The sequence below is a fragment of the Pan troglodytes genome, chromosome 9 (assembly GCF_028858775.2).
Source record: "Pan troglodytes isolate AG18354 chromosome 9, NHGRI_mPanTro3-v2.0_pri, whole genome shotgun sequence".
In the NCBI taxonomy this organism is placed as follows: domain Eukaryota; kingdom Metazoa; phylum Chordata; class Mammalia; order Primates; family Hominidae; genus Pan; species Pan troglodytes.
The window spans coordinates 14,629,071-14,649,570 of NC_072407.2; the positions used below are offsets into that span (position 1 = coordinate 14,629,071).

Below are 20,500 nucleotides of genomic sequence, written 5' to 3' on the forward strand. Positions count from 1 at the left end.
CAGTACCCTTAAATATAGGCTAGATCCCTTCAACCGGGAAGAGAGAATCTTGTTTAGAAATTGAGCAAATTGGTTTACACTAAGTCAATTAACGCAGTCACTGAAAATGTGCTAATTTCACCTGATTGGATGATGCATTTTTTATGCATGCCTACTTCTTGGAGAGAAATATCACTGAGTTAGTGCCAGGGTTAAGTTTGGCTCCATCTCCCTGGCCCCAACTCACTACTTAACGCCTCAGTTGGCTTCATTAGTCTCTTTTTAACAGTAGCTGTAGAAAATATGGTGAATCTGAGAAAGCAATGCAGCTTATTGCTCTTCCTATAAAATTTCCCCTAGCTTTCAAAAATTTTTTTGGTTATGTGTAATGGAGAACACTTGCAGATGGTACAAAATTTAAAAGATACAAAAATGGTATCAATTATTCAGCCACCCATTCTCCTTCTCAGAGGCAACCATTGGTTTTAGTTTCTTATGTATTCTCACATATATGGTCTATGTACCTACAATTATTTATGCATACATAGTTTATTTACTTATTTTTACAAAAATGGTAGTTTACAATATACATTATACTGCATCTTGCATTTTCCACTTAACAATACATCTTAAAGATAATGCCATATCAATATATAAAGAACTTCTTTGTCCTTTTAAAAAATATGTACATAGTATTCCTTTATGAGGATATATCATAGTTAATTTTAATTAAGTTCCCATGGATGGGAGTTTAGGTTGGGTTGGGAACAATGCAGGCCTTGTCTGGAGATCAGCATCCTGACCATGAGTCTTTGGTGTTCACCCAGCCTGAGGCAGGTGGGCAGGGCAATGGAAAGCAAGAGTCGAGGTGGGTCGGCCACCAGCTGAACGGGAGGACGTCAGCCTGTAGCATATAATAGCTTCTTTCTCCCAGTCTCCTGGCTGGCACAGAGTAGTGCATGGAGCACCTGAACTGGGCAACTGGTCCTCAGAAAGCTAAGTGTCTGTGAGAGGCAGGCTGATCTTGCAGATCTCCTTGGCACGCAGTAGGTCTGCTGTCAGCCATGGGGCCTGTGATGCCTATAAGCTTGGCCGGTGGCCACTAGTCCACAGGGGTCCTGAGCATCCTCTCTGATGTCCTTAGCCATGGCATGAGCCCCTTGTCATGCTGAGTCCATTGGTTCCCCAGAGAAAGAATTTGGCTTTGTTGTTGGCAGGGACATATTTTTGTCTAGGGTGTCGGTGTCTGCTCACCTATTCCTGCCGCTCTCAGAAGCCATCCACTGGAAGATGTAAAAGGAATTAACATACCTTATGGGGACATTTGGAGGCAGGAAAGGAGAATCTACCATCGTAACAAAAAGCAAGAAGTAGTATTTAGTAAAAGTATAAAAACATGCATAGGAAAAATATATTCAGACTTCTTCCCTCTGAGGATGGGGTAGGGAGGAGTGTAGAGTTTTAGCTGTATCTGTGATGATTTATTTCTTTAAACCTGTGAGAAATTTGAAAGAATTATGCTAAATATTATTGTCAGCTCTAGAAGGTAGGTTATATTATCTTTGGTGCCTGTCTGTATGTTTAAAATATTACAAAATTAAAAATGATGATTTTATTAAAGCAGAGGAGATCACTTTCAGGCCCCAGCCCTCCCCACTCTGGGCTATGCCAGCATATGGTGCCTCCCTCTGCTGTACCCCTTACCCTGCATTGTGTCTGTCTGGCCACTTGTCTCCCCAAGCATTTTTCTGCGATTCCCATCCTTCCCAAACAGACTAAGATTAATGAGCCTGTTGGAAGGCGGGAATTTATCTCATTCATCTTTGAATATGAGGCTGCTCTGGTAAAGCAGAACATCCTTAGACTTTGGGACTCAATCAGGTTAGAGTCTGAAATTTGACTCTGTAGCTTCCTGGCAAGTGATTTATCCTCTCTGGGCCTCAGTTTTCCCATTTGCAAAATGGGTTGCTGTAAGGAGCAAAATGAAATCTATGGAAAGGTCTGGCACATAACACATGACAATGGGGCTTGTTGCCTGGATGAGTTGGGTGATTAACAGAGTTAATCAGAAGTGTGGGGTTGGCAAAGAAGCAGGCCGAGCATGCAGAATTTGCTTTTGCTTCTTGTTTTGTTTCGACATCTGAAGGACACATGAATTTTCTCAACTGAAAATGACGGTGCTCATCGCCTTCAGGGATAGGACTCAGGCTTTGTCCCTTCATGGGCCTGGTACAAAAACAGACTTTTGGCTTAATTAGCTGCATGTGAGGCCGGCTTCTGGGTGTGCAGGCTGGAGCACTCGTCTGTCTTCCAACGACCCTAACTCCTCCTGTGTCTCCTGTGTTGGGGGTCTCCAAGACCACTCCAGGTTGGATGATTCACCAGGAGGACTCACAGGACTCAGCATATAGCTGTACTTACAGCTTTAATTTATGACAGTGAAAGGATACAGAGCAAATCAGCAAAGGGAGCGATACATGGAGGATACGAGGTGCAAGCTTCCAAGGTCCTCTCCCAGCAGAGTCATCAGAACATACCAAATACCTCCAGCATCACATTGTGACAGCACATGTGGGAAGTGTTGTTTACCAGGGAAGCTCATTAGAGATTCAGTGCCCAGGGTTTTCGCTGGGGCTGGTCACATGTCTGCATAGCACATCTCAAATTCCAGGCTCCAGAAGGAAAGCAGGTGTCCAACATAAACCATATTGTTTGTACAAATAGTTTAGGTGCAATGAACCACTCTTATTGGTCAAGGAGTGGTGAGAACCCTCCTGAAATCTAGGTTCCCAGATACCAGGCAAGGGCCAATCTTGCAAGCACATCTTTCCAAGGTGGCAGTCTCAGGCCTGCTGCGTGAACCCTTTCCTGCCTGCCTCCCTTCTGCAGATCACTTTGGAGGACTATGAGCAGGCAGCCAAGAGTCTGGCCAAGGCCCTAATGATCCGGGAGAAGTATGCGCGGCTCGCCTACCACCGCTTCCCGCGGATCACATCCCAGTACCTGGGTCATCCGCGGGCGGATACTGCACCTCCGGAAGAGGGCCTTCCAGGTATGGAGCTCTGGCTGGAGGTTGGGTCCCAAGTGTGGGCAGACGGAGAGCTAGTCAGGGCTTTTTTCTGGCTTGGTCTATTTCCCCTGATAGTATTTTAAAATGACAGTGTTCTTTCATTGGCTTCTCCCACACTGATGTTTGATGGTTCCCCCAAGGATTGATTCTATGTGTACTGTATGCCTAGCCTGTGCAGAGCTGAACTGTTGAAGTCAAGACAGAGATGTGAAAGACAGTCCTTGTTCTTGGGAGTCCACCAGGGAGACAGGGAGTCTCATGTGGGAATGTTTTTTTCTTTTTTTTTGAGATGGGTCTTGCTCTGTTGCTCAGGCTGGCATGCAGTGGTGCAATCATGGCTCACTGCAGCCTCAATCTCCTGGGCTCAAGCAATCCTACCACCTCAGCCTCTCAAGTAGCTGGGATCAAAGGCACACACCGCCACACCCAGCTAATTAAAAAAAATATATATTATTATGTTTTGTAGAGATGGGGGTCTTACCATGTTGCCCAGGCTGGTCTTAAACTCCTGGGCTCAAGTGATCCTCCTGCCTTGGCCTCCCAAAGTGCTGGGATTATAGATGTGAGCCACTGCGCCTGGCCTCATGTGGCATATTTAAAAGAACACAATCACACAGTAAATGCCAAATTGGTGGTAGGGTGGATCGGGGTGGGAGTAGGAACAGAGGGCATGTTCCCTGGGAAGACATGTAGGCTCTGGTGTCAAACACACCTGCATTTGTATCTGGGCTCTGTCAATTTCTTGGGATTTTGGGAAAGATATTTCTCTAAGCCTCACTTTGTAAAATGTAATCTGTAAATGGAAATGCAAATAATACCTATCTCCCAGGGCTGTCGTGAGGATTAAACAGGAGAATGCATGTGAAGTACTTAGTTCAGTTCTGGCATCTAGTGAGTGTTCAGTAAATGGTAGCTACATTTATGCTGCCGAGTTCAGGGAAGGGGAGGTCGGAGAGGGCTGGGTGGTTTCCTTATGAAGCCTTGCCATGAAGAACCTAGGAGCAGTAGAGGCAGTGATGAGGACAGTAGGAAACCCCTCTCCTGAAAGTTGGTGGTGGGGGACACATAAGGGCCTGGTGGTCTCCATCAATGCCTGGGACCCTGGCTGCCTCTGGGGGTAGCTGGTGGTGCCAAGTTGCCCCAGTCTCTGGCTTCCTTGAATTTCAAGTCCTGTACTTTGAGCATCTGGGGCCCTAGGTAAATCTCAGCCCTTTGGGCCTATTTCCCTATCTGAGGGAAGTGGGTCCTACCACCCCAGTTTTGGCAAAGACAGACAGAAATGACTGTCAAATGTGTACTTTACATGGACAGAGGACCCCTGTGTTCTGGGCATGAGTATGGGGAAGAGGAGCAACTTCCGAACATGCAGGCTGTAGCTTCACCCGGGCCTTGAACTGCCTGCATCTCACAGACCACCGCATTGCCTTAGGGCCTCCTGAGCTGGCCTGTGGCCGTGCCTGATGGGGCATTCCCCTCTCCAGCTCTGCCTGCATCAGCCCCTCTGTGGCTCCTCACATGTGCTCTAGGGATGGACTGTTCCTTCCAAGCACAGATGGAGGATGCCCAGGCAGGTCACTCTGCCTTGGCAGCTTCCTTTGATGCAGATCTTGAGGTTTGCTCCTGCCTATGCTGGCAGCTGGACAGCTGATCCTGGATGGTGCCGGCTGAGCTGCATGGAGTTGAAGCCTCCAGCTCTACTGATATTTAGCATCAATACACTCCTTGGCCAGGGACAGAGTTTATCAAGAGTCAGGAAAACTAGTTATGAGAATAATAAGAATAATATCCTATAATTCATTATTTGTAGTGCATTACTGTTTATGAAGAATTTTCCTATACACACTATTGCAACCCTCACAGCAGCGTGTTAAGGCAGGGGGTGTTATCTTCAGAGGAGATAGGCTCAGAGAGGTAAAGGAGTTTGCTGAAAGTCTCACAGCAGGGAAATTGCATAGAGGAGTTTTCTACCTCCTGTTGGCTAATTCTAACCTTAACCTATAGTGGTTGGGGGCAGATGGCTTTATCATTGGCATTCTCCGCTCTGGGGGAGACAAGTTCCCTATCCTTTGCTCCTTTGGGGAGGGAGTGGCTTCTTTATCTAGCCCCTCAGCTGGCCTGGGCTCGGGACAGTTATTCCCACTGGGCAGTCCAGGTGCAATCTGTTCTCTTCCTGGGAGAAGACACCGCTGCTCTTTTTAATATTCCTGGGATCTCTGAAGTGCCGAGGAAAATGAAGCCCATTTCAGTTAAATTTTAAAAAAATTGTTGAAGTGCTGGCCATATGCCAGGGACTGTTCTAGACACTCAGCAGTGAACAGCACAAATTAAAGTCTCTGCCTGCATGGAGTTTCTATTAGAGTGGAGAAGACATCATATCTGAGATAAAGAAGTGACATGGTTTGACATGGTGGTAAGTACTGACGAGACAAAAGGAAGCAGGGAAGAGCATATGAGATGCGGGGCCGGCGTGGGGTTGGATTTTGGGCAGGAAGGCCAGCGCAGGCCTCCGTGTCTTTTGAGCCCATGTGTGCTCACAAGGTCAGGGGCACTTTGCCATCCCTCAATCCTGTTTTGCAGACTTCCACCCTCCTCCACTGCCCCAGGAAGACCCCTACTGCCTGGATGATGCACCCCCCAACCTGGATTACTTGGTCCACATGCAGGGGGGCATCCTCTTCGTGTATGATAACAAGAAGATGCTGGAGCGCCAGGAGCCGCACAGCCTACCCTACCCCGACCTGGAGACCTACACGGTGGACATGAGCCACATCCTGGCTCTCATCACCGATGGCCCCACGTAAGCTAGCTTCTCCGTGGCTGCCTGTCTTTGCACAGGTGCTGTTCTGTAGGAAGGAGATGAGAAAGGCCTCACCCCTCTGCCCTGGGGTCCCCTGTACTTAAAGCATCCCAGAAAGAGCGCGGTTTCTCCTTTCCTCAGTGCTTTGTGGGTTTCTGCAACAGTTTTCCTTCATAAGCTGGCATAGCCTTTGACTTGGTACTCCCTGTCCCCCCTTTTGTTTTTGAGGCAGCATCTTGCTCTGTTGCCCAGGCTGGGGTGCAGTGGTGCGATCTTGGTTCACTGCAACCTCTGCCTCCTGGGTTGAAGTGATTCTCTTGCCTCAGCATCCTGAGTAGCTGGGACTACAGGCACGTGCCACCATGGCTAAATTTTTATATTTTTAGTAGAGACAGGGGTTTTGCCATGTTGCCTAGGCTGGTCTCAAACTCCAGAGCTCAGGTAGTGCACCCAACTCAGCCTCCCAAAGTGCTGAGATTACAAATGTAAGCCACTGTGACCGGCCTCCCTGTCCCTTCTGCGTGCATAGTGTGGAGCCTCTGCTTGCTGGTGGCTACCTGGGTGCCTCTGAATGGCTGTCATCCCTCTCCCCAGGCAGGACAGCAGCCTTGCAGAGAGTTACCAGCCCAGAGCATAACTATTTGGTGAGGAGTGATGAAGACATTGCTTTAGGCCTTGAGTTTTCTGGGTTTCTGGAGGGGAGCATGCAGGGAGCCTGGGGAACTTTGCTCGTGGGCATGATGCACCATGATGCTTGTGGGCTTGGCTCCAGCTAACCTGGTGGGCAGCCATCTTTCTGAATTTGGCCCCTCACTTCTTGGTGGGCACTTAGGCTGATCAGTAATACCTGGACTCTGTGAGCCTCAGAGTGGCTGTGCTGGGAGTGGGAGTCTGGGTGAGAGGAGGTGCTAGTCACTCCTGAGGACCTTCTCTCTTGTTTTCTGGGAATCTTGTGATGCCAGTCTCCAAAGTAGCATAGTGAGCCCAATGTGGGTGGGCAGCATGATTCTTAGTCCTCCCTGATCTGAGGGCAGAACTAAGGCATGGGAAGGGCAGGGGCGGTTCCTCAGAGGCTGTCCTCAGCCAGGTGTGCAAGTAGTGGCTGTCCCATCTGGGAGGCTGTGAGGATCCTGCCTAGGGAGAGAGACTGAGTGAGATGGCCTTTAAACTCCCTTCCGACTCTGGGGCTGTCCTGTGCTCCGTCCACTCTGGGGCTTGTCTGGGCAGATGGATGACTGTGCTGTTGCAGTGCCGGCAGATGCTCTTATGGAAGTCTACGTGATTAGATGCCAAGGAAGCTGCTGTTTGTTTTGGGGGCCTGAGGAAGCAGGGTAGCATGAATTGTGGTTGAAAGTTCCGTGTGGCTGTGGATGCAGGTGTGTGGCTAGGCACCTGGGCTGTGTGTGGGCTGGCAGTTGGCCACAGCAGTGAGCACTCCCATCCCCAAAGGCCTTTGCTGGCTGATAAATCATGGGCCCCTTCTCTGAGTTGGTGTGAATCTGGGGGCATCAGTCCTTACAGAGATTTCTGTCTCGGTAACAAATATCCCTACAGTCCCAATCCGCCCATGATGCAAAATATCCTCCTCTTGTCGTGAAGCCTCAGAGTTGAGAGATCCTTGGGCCATGGCCATTAGGTCAGGGGGCTGGTTCCTCTGCAACCGAAGGTGGGCAGGTCATGCCTTATAGTTTGACTGTGTTATCAATCCTCTGGGCAACAAACTCCTTCTTCAAGGAATGACAAGTGGCTGAGGATAGAAAAGAGGAAGGAAAGGAGGAGATGAAGGAGGGAGACTTCCACTGAGCATCCACTCTGCTTGGAGTCAGGCCCTTTCCCAGGCATAAACCAGTTTAACCCTTACTTCAGCCTTGGGTGTTACCACCTGATATTTACTCATGGGAAATGGAGGCTTGCGGTTAATTCCCTAAACACATAAACAAGAAGTCAAAACACCTGTATGAGGTCCCAGAGCTGGCCTGCTACTGCCCCATCTCCTGACTCTCCACTGACTTTATAGAGTCTGTGGTTATGACTCAACAGTTCAGCAGGGTCTGTAGAAAGCCAGAACATCCTCATTCTGCCCTGCTCCGTCCTGACCCTTCCAGCCAGGGTTGGCCCCTGCAGATGCTGGAGGCCTCCAAACTGGAGAGCTCGATGCGACTCAACTATGGTCTCTCCCCATCTCCAACTTGCAGGAAAACCTATTGTCACCGGCGACTGAACTTTCTGGAATCCAAGTTCAGCCTTCATGAGATGTTAAATGAAATGTCCGAGTTCAAAGAGTTGAAGAGTAACCCCCACCGGGACTTCTATAACGTGAGAAAGGTGCGTTAGGGGCGAGTGTTCACAGCTGCCTCACCCGGTCCCCCTCCCAGCCCATGGGATGCCCTGAGCCAGTCTGAGGCTTTCCCCTGTGAGAACTTCAGGGCTCCTTGCTAAGGGCGGCCTTCGTGGCCAGAAGGGTATGAAGCATATGTGCAGAAGGAAGATGGGTGAGCTGCATTTGTGTCAGGCTGGGCCTCAGACAGCACTTGAATCACTCTAGGTGGAAACATTTGTCCGCATTGTATATCTGTTGGGATGTGCCCTCTTCCTTGGAAAATAGGGCACAGCCTATTAATTGGTCATAAAAGTTGAGCACAGCCTACTTTTAAGGTAGGGGATGTATTAGAGTCATCAAAGAAAGACACAGCTGTTAAGATCTCTTTGGTCCCCTCCTTGTGTCCATGTGTTCTCATTGTTCAGCTCCCTTATAAGTGAGAACATGCGGTGTTTGGTTTTCTCTTCCTGTGTTAGTTTGCTGAGGTTGATGGCTTCCAGCTGGGCTTAATACCTAGGTGATGGGTTGATAGGTGCAGCAAACCACCATGGCACACGTTTACCTATGTAACAAACCTGCACATTCTGCACATGTATCCTGGAACTTAAAGCAAAATAAATAAGTAAATAAAATAAAATTTAAATTCCCTGAAAAAAAAAAAAGATCTCTCTGGAGATGGGAGTTTGTGGTTTTGCATCCTTCGGGATCATGTGGATTTAAAGAAAAGCCTCTGATATGCTCAGATCTCTGCCTCTCTTCTCCCACCAAGGGGATGGCAGCCTTGTCCGGGGCTCCTGGCAGTCTCCGCCTGCAGGGGCTGCAACTGCGGTAGGAGCGAAGGTTAAATGATCATGGCCCTAGCCTTTCCATTCTCTTTTGCTGAAGCGCTGTGCAGTGAGGCACAGGGTCAGTGCTAGGCAGGGGGTGTTTGATGGTGAGCAAGAGTCACTTCCTGTCAACCAGGTGGCTTTGAGGGAGAGGCCAGAACTGAGCTGACTTAGAGTGAGTAGGAGCTTGCCAGGCAGAGGGTGTGGTAGGGGAATGGAAGTGGTGGCATTCCAGGTAGAGGCACGTGATGTGCAAATGTCAGGAGGGAGGGATGGTATGAGAGAGTCAGAACAGTGTGTTGACGTAACTGCAAGCAGTGCGGTGTGGTTGGAGCTCAGGCATTGGGAGCGGGGAGCAGCGGGTTGTGGGGAGAGTAAGGCTGCAGAGATGTGGGGAGGTCCTGGATCATGCAGGGGCTGTGGGTTTCCCACAGAAGGCAGGGAGGTGGGCCGGGGTGTGGTGGCGAGCTGGGAGAGAAGCTCCTGGGGGAAGAGTCGGGATCAGGCTTTGCTTGGAGGAGGGATGGCCAAAGCTGGGTGGAGTCACAGTGGGGTTGCCATCTCCACAGGAGCTCTGGCCCAGCTGGGAACCTCTTGGGGACTTCTTCTTTTTGGGGTCAGCTTTGATAAAGGAGGGTAGGCCAGGGGAGGATGTGGCTCCTCTGGGAAAGCCCAGCTCCAGCCTCCCTGACCCCCTGGCTGGGAGCATATCAGCGATGCAGATGGAAGACCCTACCTGGAGGCCCTAAGACCACTTCTGTTACACGCCAGGGGTCCAACACAGACTCCCACTTGGATGGGATCAAGAGCTTTAAGAAGTGAGAGTTTGGCTTGAGCTCATGTGCCCTGAGAGGCTTACAGAAGTGTCTTGGGGATTTCCAGGCAGAAGTGAAAGGTGTTGTAGACACCACTTACGTGGGCACCCTGGCATTTTCACCTTCAAGCACCATTTGTTCCTTCTCTGTGAGGCTTAGGCGTTCAGACAGGTGGATGCCTCCATCACTGTGTGAACTCCTCTCAGCCCTGCCCAAAGAACTTCACACGCCTAGCACATGCCCAGGCCCGTGTTCAAAGAAACGCCTTGCCCAGCCCGATGCAGCCCTGCCCTGAGCATACGTGAATGCTCTAGGCTTACCTGCTTCCTGCTGCCTGGGGCCAAGGTGTCCTCGCTGGCTGTGCTGGCACTGACACTGTTTGCTTCTAAGGTGGGGCCCCAGTGGGTGTTCCTGGGTCTACCAGCTGCTCTCTGGCCACAACAACATGAGAAACAGTCCTGGCGTGGGGCTAGGGTAACAAATCAGAGCCTATCCCCAGGGTTCTCCTGCAGTCTTGGGGTTAATGTTTTCTCTGGACAGAGATGACCTTGATATCTATGACCCAGTGGCCTGTTCTTAGGCACCATAGTCAGTCCATAAACATGGGTGCAGGTCTGCTATGAGTCAGGTCTGTGCCCGCCCCTGGGTGCTGCCTACTTGATAGCACTCTGTCTCTCTCTTTTTTTTTTTGAGATGAAGTTTTGCTCTTGTTGCCCAGGCTGGAGTGCAGTGGTACAATCTCAGCTCACTGCAACCTCAGCCTCCTGGGTTCAAGTGATTCTCCTGCCACAGCCTCCCGAGTAGCTGGGATTATAGGTGCCTGGCACCACTCCTGGCTAATTTTTGTATTTTTAGTAGAGATGGGGTTTTGCCATATTGCCCAGGCTGGCCCCGAACTCCCAGCCTCAGGTGATCTGCCTGCCTTGGCCTCCCAAAGTGCTGAGATTACAGGCGTGAGTCACCACACCCGGCCTTGATAGCACTCTCATAGCCTCTACTATGGGGAGGAGAGCTGCTTTCTAAAATCCAGAATGGGCTGGATGATGGCCTCCGTATGTCTAAAGTGGCTATTGGTGTCCCTGGGGCAGACAAGGGCTGTGGTCTGAGGCAGGAGCTGTGACGTGGCCGTGGATCTGTGTGGGTGGTATCTGTGAAGGCACCTGTCACACTGCAGCAGGTGAAGGGCTGAGACACCCCGAGGCCCAGCCAGCAGGACTGTGTGACTGAGACACTTGTTTTCTATGCAGAAGCAAGACAGAAGAGCTGAGTGTGTTTGCTGCTTGGGAATTGGGTAGAAGTAGGTGACATCCACTGTGGTTTAAGTGTCATATTAAGAATAGCAAATAGGTTTTACCTTCTGTGCCAAACCTGACCAATTAGGGACCACCCCTAAGGCTTAGTGAAAAGAGTGCTGTGTTCGATTATTGATGCCTGCCATGGGTATGGAAATGGTCAATGTTGGCTTAGGTCCCAGGTCTGGAAACTCTGCTCTTTCTTTACATCTGAGGTCTTAGGTGAACACGGGGAATGCACTTGGATCCTCTGGTGAACTGAAAACACTGACCTCCAATGACCTTCAATTATTTTGTTCCTAAAATAATCACCCTTGAGTTCTGAAGTTTGGATGGGGTGCTTCCTGGATTGTCCAGTTGTTTTCCTCATTTATCTTGTGACTCATGGGGGTAAGGACAGGCTGACCCCCCTGTGGTGTGTCATTGGTAAGCCAGAGGACAGGACCAGAAAGCCCAGAATCCGCTGAGTCATGCTGAGGTCGTTGTACCAAGCTGTGTCCAGCTGAGCTGAGCCAGGCTGACCTTCTTTTGTGCATCCCGCGTGAGCCCAGCCTCATCTCTGAGGAGCCTGGGCTTTGGGGATGTTTTAGTTTTCTGCTTTGCTTTGTTTCCCCAATGTCCAGTGGTCTGTCTTTCTGGTAAGAATGGCAAGATTAATGGCAGGAAGGACGCCGATGAGTGAGTGCTGTGGCTAACGACATGGGCTGGCTGGCATAATGCTCACAGAGGTCCAATGGATCAAATATCTGGTTTGGCATTACTTGGAGATGCTCAGCCAGCCGTGGACAGCATTCCCTGCCCTGAGGTCAGCCGCCTCCTCACCCCAGCCCGGGCTGAGCGCCCAGTCGGCCGCAGCAGTAGCTCCAGAGTGTGGTCTAATGGCTGTCAGCAGCCTGGCCTTGAGGCTGCTGTCGTCCTCCCCCGGAGCTCCCGTAGGTCCCTTGTGCTCAGGGAGGGGGAGTCAGTTTACCCATAGTGACTTGAGGCCATCCCTCAGCTTAGCTGGGGCTTCATTTCCTTAGGGCTTGTGGTTGTCCTATGAGTGAAGCACAGTGAAAAGGCAGACTGGGGATGAGGGGTTGGGGAGATGGGTAGGATCCAGGCAATATTAGCAGAGCCCTCATCCTAAGATTAATGAAGAGGGTTCAGTAACAGAGTCAAATTACATTTAAAAAATCCCTTCTAGCTTCTGTGTATGGAGAATGAATTGAACCAGAGCACAAGAAAAAGGAACAAGACCAGTTAGGAGGTCACTGTGAATTCAGGCCTGAGAGCATGCAGGCTTGAACTCCCGTGGTGGCAGTGAGGTTGGAGAATATTGTATGGATTTGACATCCATTTGGAAGGTAGAACTGATGAGACTCACTGAGGGAAGGGAGTAGTAGGAAGGCCAAGGATGACTCCCAGTTTTTCAGCATGACCAGCTGGATTCAGGACACACCATTTCCTGGGATTCCAGAATCTGGGAGACAATCAGGTTTGGGCTGGGGTCAGAGATGGAGAGTCCACTTTTGGATATATTAAATTTGAACTGCCTTTGGGTTATCCAGATAGAGATGTCAAGAAGGCAATAGTATGTACAGTTCTGGAGCTTTTGGCTGGTGACATAAATTTGGGAATTGGTATAAGGAAAATAATTAAATGCACAGAAATGGAACAGATCACCTTTGGAGAGAGTTTATAGTGAGAGGACAAGAGGGCCCAGGACCAGGCATCAAGAAATTCCATTATTAAGAGATCTGGTAGTGAGGATGAGCTGACTAAGGAGGCTGAAAAGGAGAGGACAGAGATGCAAGGGGTCGGTCTGGTATCACAGGACTTAGCATGATATAGAGGGCATGAGAAATCCCATGAGGTGTTTTGAGACCTTGCTGGGCTCCTTCTGCAAAGGTGCCTTCTGCAAAAAACTGCCTTTCCCTGGAATGTGGGGAGAAGTCTAAGCTGACTGTTCATTTCTGCTTCTTAGGATTTGCTCTAAGATCTTTGGCCTTGGGCCCCACAGCTTGAGTCCATATGTTGGCTTAGGGTCAGTAGAGCGGCTTCCAGTAGAGTGGCTTCTTCTTGGGACTTGGATGCCCTGGAGTTTGGGTGAGGTGTAACTAGTCAAGGAAGGGTGTGTTTGGAGGGTTGGCCTTTAGTGTCTGTTCTTCTCATTCATTCCCACTTGGAGGTTTGCTTTGGGAATGCTCTGAGGGTTCTGAGAGGGATCAATGGGAAGAGTGGGATTTGATGGGCCCTCAGGGTTATCACTAAAACTGTGAGAACCTGTCGTACCTGTTAGTTTGTTCATTCATTCATCCATTGGTTCGACTTTGTACTAGGCTCTGGGGTAGGTGCTGAAGACTTAGAGGCATCAAACATGGCCCTTGTCCTTGAGGAGCTCCCAGTCTAGTGAAAGAGTAGACACACAAACGTTAGAGTGATCGGGAGGGTCTGCACAACAATGGGATGCCTGTGCCAGGTTTTGAGGTTGGGCAAGGGAAAGAGCATTCAGTTGTGCTTGGAGGAACAAGGTTGGCTCCCAAATGGAGGAGGTTGTGGGAAATTTCTAGGTGAATGAGATGGCGGAGAGAAAGGAGGGCATTCCAGACTGAAGAAACACGTGGGCAAAGGGATGCAGTGTACTGTACCTTGGTGTGTGGTGTACCCGTAAGTGGTTTGTCACGGCTGCAGCACAGAATGGGGCAGTGGCAAGGCGAGAGTTAAGGCTTGAAATAAGCCTTGAATCCCAGGCCAAGGTGCTTGGGCTTTATCTTGAGACTGATGGGCCCATAGGTCATTTGTTAACTGGGGAATGGCCTGATCCAATCTGCATTTTAAAAAGATTTCCTGGTGCTGTAAGGAGGTGGAATGCGCAGCAAGGCTGAAAGGGAGGGATACCAGTTCCGAAGTCTGGAGGAGAAATGGGGGGTGGGATCCAGGCACTGGTGGGGCTGCCCCGATGGCCCATGAGGTGCTGGGGTTCTGTGCACATTGAGGGTTGGATGTCTTAACTCTTGTTGCTAGGGGAGGTGGCCTGACTCAGGGCCTGGTGGGCGCTGTGTTCCAGGTGGACACACACATCCATGCGGCCGCCTGCATGAACCAAAAGCATCTGCTGCGCTTCATCAAGCACACATACCAGACGGAGCCTGACAGGACTGTGGCAGAGAAGCGGGGCCGGAAGATCACCCTGCGGCAGGTGTTTGACAGCCTGCACATGGACCCCTACGACCTCACTGTGGACTCACTGGATGTCCACGCGGTGAGTGAGCTTCTGCTCCAGTGCCGCCAGCAGACAGCAGCCCTGGCTGGGGACTCAGCCCCCTGGAAAGCCACCATGATTGTGCTTGCGGGGAGGTGCTACGGAAGCAGCTTTCTCTTCTATCTGACTGAGAGGTCATGCGGCCTCAGAGAATAACAGGTCTGGGGCAGCCATGGGACAGGGAAAGAGGGTGTGTGGCTTGGGGCCTGACAGGTCTAAGCACTAATCCCACTCCTGCCACTTAGGAGTTTTGTGCCCTTAGGCAACTCACGGAAGCCTTTATTTCCTTGCCTATAAAATGGTGACAGCCATGTGCCTTATTAACTTAAAAAAATATTAAAACACTAAATGATGGTGTAACTGCTATGGAAAACAGTATGGTAGTTCCTAAAAAAGTTAAGTATAGAATTACCTATGCCTCAGCAATTCATTTCTAGGTATATACCCAAAAGAACTGAAAGCAGGAACTTGAACAGATACTCACATACCAATGTTCATAGCAGTATTATTCATAGCAGCCAACAGATAGAAACAGCCGGTGTTCATCAACAGATGAATGGGTAAACAAAATGTGGTATATCCATACAATGGAATATCATTCAGCCATAAAAGGGAGTCAAGTACTGTACATGCAACAACCATGAATGGATTTTTCAAAAGATTATACTAAATCGAAGCCAGACACAAAAGGACAAATATCATATGATTCCACTGATATAAGGTACCTAGAATAGGCAAATTCATAGAAACAGAAAGGAGAGTAGAAGCTACCAGGGGCTGGGGAGAGGAAGGTATGGGAAGTTAGTGTTTAGTGGGTATAGAGTTTGTTTGGGATGATAAAAAAGTTCTGGAAATGGTTAGCGGTGATGGTTGCACAACAATGTCAATGTACTTAAAGCCACTGGAACTGTACGGTTAAAAATGGTTGAAATGGTAAACGTTGTGTTGTACATGCTTTATTAGAACAAAAAAACTTTTGTTAAACAAAACATTGAATGATATAATGTGGAGAAAGTGCTTTACAAAATGTGAGTAGTGATAGGGAATGTTCTATTATTCAGTGGTGCAGCCTCTCTGCTCACTAAGTCAGCCATGTCCTGAGCCGAGCTGTGGTAACTTGCAGGTGGGGCCTCTGCTGTTCCTTCACAGGGGGCCTTGCCAAAGGATCCCAAGCTGACCGAGTGAGGATCCATGGTCCTGGTGCTCAGGAGTTTCTAAGGTTTCATGCAAGAATTGACATAGAAGATGTCTTTCGGTGTGGCCATACAGAAGGCCGCCTCGTAAAGGTCTAGAGAGGGGAACGTGCATGGTGGCTGCAGAACGATGCGTCGATTGGTGTGGTCTCCCCCCTCAGGGCCGGCAGACATTCCACCGCTTTGACAAGTTCAACTCCAAATACAACCCTGTGGGGGCCAGTGAGCTGCGTGACCTGTATTTGAAAACTGAAAACTATCTGGGAGGAGAGTACTTTGCTCGGATGGTCAAGGTGAGTGAACCCTCAGTCTCTCTGAGGCCTCTCAGGTGCCTGCCAACATCTGCCTTCAGAGAGTGGGGGCCCTGTGTGCCCCTGGCCCCTTCCCCTCCCTCTGTCTACCATCAGCTCAGGGAAGGGTGAGGTGCCCAGGTGCCCAGTGCTGTGGTCTGGCTGCCTGCTCCAGGCAGTGCTGCATGTGCCAACTGCAGGAAAGAGGAGGGAAGGGTATCCACCTTGGCCAAGCTCACAGCACCTGGCCTGGCTTTCGTGTCTCTGCAGCCTGAACCTAGCTGGGTGCAGATGAGCTCCGTGTGGAGATGCTTCTGCTGTGGCCTGGTTCTGCAGACCCAAGGCCTTCCTCACCAGAGGGGGCCTCTCCTAAATTGGAACAAGAGCTTACAGGAGCAGGCAGCCCTGGGGATTTAGATCAGTGCTTCCAGCCTGGGGGCAAGGTGGCTGGGGGAGCCACAGGACCCTGCTGGTGACGGAGAGTGAGAGTCTCCCATGTAGCTGGAATGCACTGGGGCTGACCCAAGCTCTTCTTGTGCCAGGAGGTTGCCCGGGAGCTGGAGGAGAGCAAGTACCAGTACTCAGAGCCACGGCTCTCCATCTACGGCCGCAGTCCTGAGGAGTGGCCCAACCTGGCCCGCTGGTTCATCCAGCACAAGGTCTACTCTCCCAACATGCGCTGGATCATCCAGGTGCCCCGGATTTAGTAAGTGAGGTGGCCCGCTGTCTACCCTGTGCCCTACAGAGGTGACAATCTGTCCCTCATGGGCTGCTGAGTCTGCACTCCTGAGGGGTAGGGCCTGTTCTGGTGCCAGCTTACGCTTGTCCTTTCCAGGGATTTTTCCATAGAAGGAGTGATGAAAAAGATGTCTGCATGACACTAGAGCTCTTTTTTTTTTTGAGACAGAGTCTCACTCTGTCACCCAGGCTCTGAGTGCAGTGGCATGATCTTGGCTCACTGCAACCTCCACCTCCCTGATTCAAGCAATTCTTTGCCTCAGCCTCCCGAGTAGCTGGGATTACAGGCACCCGCCACCACGTCTGGCCAATTTTTATATTTTTAGTAGAGATGGGGTTTCACCATCTTGGCCAGGCTGGTCTTGAACTCCTGACATCATGATCCACCTGCCTCAGCCTCCCAAAATGCTGGGATTACAGGTGTGAGCCACTGCATCCAGCTGACACTAGAACTCTTGATCTTTGAAAAATATAGATGTGCAAAGGCCTTGGGGGAACTACTACCCCCGCCTTCTTCTCATTGTGGGTTGAGGATGGATTGTCCTTTTGGTGAGCCCCAGGGTATGGGGAGAGCTGTAGTGGTCTACATTGCTGGCCTCTCCCTGGATGTCACTCAGACGGCTGCTGTCCTCTCCAGGCGGCTGGCCAGGGTGGAGCCCATGGCTCCAGGATGGGCTGGGGTATGTGGTTTAGGGAAACAGAGCTGAGTAACCGAATGTTTGGGTCACTGATAATTTGAGGATTCATATCTCAGCCTCTTGGTCAGCCAGAATGCCACCATCCCATTCCTAGTGGCTTCTGGCTTGAGAAAGTGCTCTGATGGGCATGGGTAGGTGTGGAGCTTGCAAACCAAGGCAGAATATTGCAGACATTGCTGGGAGAGGAGGACAGTGGAGGGATCTGTTTTCAGGTCCCATCTGACTTGATTCTGGGTGTTTGATGGGGACACAGGGTGCCTGAGGAAGTGACTGGGGCTGGTCTCTGACAGGGCAGCAGGCTGTTGGATCCACCTGACAAGCGAGTCTTTGCTGTCCCCCAGTGACATATTTAGGTCAAAGAAGCTGCTGCCAAACTTTGGGAAGATGCTGGAGAACATCTTCCTGCCCCTTTTCAAGGCCACTATCAACCCCCAAGATCATCGAGAGCTTCACCTCTTCCTTAAATATGTAAGTGTGGGTGGTGCCCTAGGCAGGGCTCATAGTGGCAGAGGCAGGAATGGATTCGCTGTGAGCTGGGTCAGGTTTGCTCCTGCCCTTCACGATGGTATCTCAGGTCCTGCCACCTGTGTTCCAGGCATGGGGTCACCAGCCCCAAGAAGCTAGATTTCTAAAAAGTCCCCTTCTCCTCAGGGGCAGCTCTGGGAGTCAGTGGGTGTGGGGGGATGGGGGTGGTGGTCTTGGGGTAGGCCTTTCCCCCAGCAGGGAAGGCAGCAGTGGGCAAAGACTGGGAACTCGGTTCCTGCCAGGTGGGGCTGGAAAGGCTGGCTCTAGCCCCTGGCAGCAGCAAGCAGCAGCCTCAGGTTTTTTTTTTAGAAATGCAAACACTTCGATTCACCTGCTTTACCTAGCAACAAAGGTCCTCACACCATGTGTGATTAAGTACAAGCCCCTAAAGTATATTTCCCTTCCAGATTCAGTTAGTTGTAGGAGAAGGAGAGGAGCAGTCTGGGAAAGGCTTAACCAGGGAGGGAGGGGGAGGGGGCGGGAGCCGGTCCCACCCTCCGGATGCCTGGAATCGAGGGGGTATCAGATGGTGATACAGGCCAGTGCCTGGTGATGGATGACTTTCTACAGGGAGAGGCACAGCGGGGAGCCCGAGGGCTGGGGCACGGGGGAAGAATTGAGTCTGTGTGCCCAGAAAGTGATTGGACAAGCTGAGGGACATCATCAAATTTATGTTTTAGACAAACATATTCTGGCTGCTGTGTGGAGATGGCCCAGAAGAGAAGGTAGCTGGAGGTGGGGGCAGGGGTGAGAGTCAGGGGCCTGCCTGGAGACAGGAGGGGAGCTTGACCCAGCGGAAATAGCTCACACTCGTGCGTGCTTCTGCCTGGCCTGGTCAGACGCCACAACGTGATCTCACCTAAGCCTCACAATTACCCCATTACTATCACCATTTTGTTGTTAACAGTAAGCGGAATTATTATGTGCTTGGTGCGTGTTGGACACGGTGTTGAGTGCTCTCCCTGGATTATCTCATTTAATCCTCACCAAAGCCCTGTGAAGCTGCTAGCTTCAATTGACACACAAGGAAATTAAAACAGATCATAAAGCTAAAAGTGGCAGAGCTGGAATGCGTTTCCAGGCAGGCTGACTCCAGCGATGTACCCTGAACCCCTAGTCTATGTTGCCTCCCAAGTGAGAATAGTAAGGTGCACAGCAGCTACCAGCTTGCGTCTCTGAGGTGTGGCAGCGCAGGGACTCTGCACAAAGTGTGGGGCTTGGCGAGAAGCGGTGGGCGTACACCTGGCAGGACCTGGGCAGAGACTGAAGGAGGCACTGGGCGGAGTCTAGGATGCCTCCCAGGTGCCTGGCTTTGCAGGAGCATGGATGGTGTGCTGTTCGAAGGTTGCTGCCAGCAATGGAGGAAGAGCAGGTATGGGGAGGAGGAGGAGCAGGAGGAGGAGACAACGTATTTTGCGCCCGAGGCTGCGGGAGATGCAGTGGTGAGGCCCTGCTTCAGCTGGATAGAGCTCTGAAGAGGGGCTGAAATTATCCCCATGCCAGGCCCCAGAAAGTTCGGGTGAAGTATGGAGCTAGTGAGCACAGAGCAGAGCTCAAGGTCCTCCCTGGCCCCCCAAACCCGTCTAGGGAGTGCTTAGGGTCATAGCAGGGACCCTGTCATTTCCTTTGACACACAGGGCTCTGTGACACGGAAGATTCTGGTCAAGCTGCCTTGCTCCTCTGGGCCTTTGCTGCCCGCATAGGAACAGGAGAGGCCAGCAGACCTGGCTGGGGCCTGGGGCGTGGGCTGGGAGCCCTCCAGTTTGGGCCAGTTGTGGATTAAGGGGGACAGTCTCTTTCTCCCATCTGCTATTCAGAGGCCCCTTTGCAAAGCACTGCCGTGGCCTGGTAGCAAGCCTCCCCTGTGCGCTGAGAGCCCGTACCCTCCATGCATGTGTTCTTGGTTGGGGATGACCCCTGGGATCAGCCAGAAGGCTCCAGTGACTCAGGAGCAGCCCCCCAGGGGCCCCAGCCAAGGCCAAGGTAGAACTGCAGTGGAAGGGTGGGGGTTTCCTGAGGCTACTCAGGCCCATCTCAGAGGGCAGCTCCCAGTGGGGATTGGAGAGCAGAGCTGCCTCCCAGGAGCCATGGCTTAGCCCAGCAAGGACCCTCTTATCTGTCTGTGAGGCAGCTGGCGGGTTTCTCCTGGCCACACCTGGACATGCCCTAGAGTATTCTCTACCTACAGCCCCAAAGAGTGCAGACCCAGAGCCCAGAACCTGTTTTTTTTGTTTGTTTGTTTTTTGGTTTTTTTTAGATGGAGTCTTGCTCTGTCACCCAGGCTGGTGCAATCTCGGCTCACTGCAACCTCCACCTCCGGGGTTCAAGCGATTCTTCTGCCTTAGCCTCCTGAGTAGCTGAGATTACAGGTGCACGCCACCATGCCCAGCTAATTTTTGTATTTTTTTTTACTAGAGACGGAGTTTCACCATGTTGGGCAGGCTGGCCTCGAACTCCTGACCTCGTGATCTGCCCGTCTCCTCCTCCCAAAGTGCTAGGATTACAGGCATGAGCCACCATGTCTGGCCAAACCTGGTTTCTTGAGCAACTTTCTTAATTGCTTTGGCCCTGGTTTGCTCAATTGTAAAATGGGGCTGGCAGCCAACCCCTCCCTCCTGGGTTGTTCTGAATATGAATTAACTGACGTGAGTAAAGTGCTTTGAGCAGGGCTTGATGCGTGATGTGTACTAGGACCCTTTTTCCTCATAGCTT

At 50.9% G+C, this 20,500-nt stretch overlaps 1 protein-coding gene across 9 annotated transcripts in view; it reads left to right on the forward strand.

The window, feature by feature from the left end:
• The window catches only part of AMPD3 (adenosine monophosphate deaminase 3), a 56,410-nt gene that overhangs the window by 28,497 nt on the left and 7,413 nt on the right, over positions 1-20,500 (forward strand). For all 9 annotated transcript variants that reach the window (XM_009459942.5, XM_063782808.1, XM_001169861.6 and 6 more), the window contains 7 exons: positions 2,869-3,031; positions 5,627-5,846; positions 8,042-8,171; positions 14,150-14,344; positions 15,699-15,830; positions 16,370-16,533; positions 17,605-17,731. In XM_009459942.5, the coding sequence (XP_009458217.1) occupies positions 2,869-3,031; positions 5,627-5,846; positions 8,042-8,171; positions 14,150-14,344; positions 15,699-15,830; positions 16,370-16,533; positions 17,605-17,731 (1,131 nt within the window). The remainder of the gene's footprint in view (positions 1-2,868; positions 3,032-5,626; positions 5,847-8,041; positions 8,172-14,149; positions 14,345-15,698; positions 15,831-16,369; positions 16,534-17,604; positions 17,732-20,500) is intronic.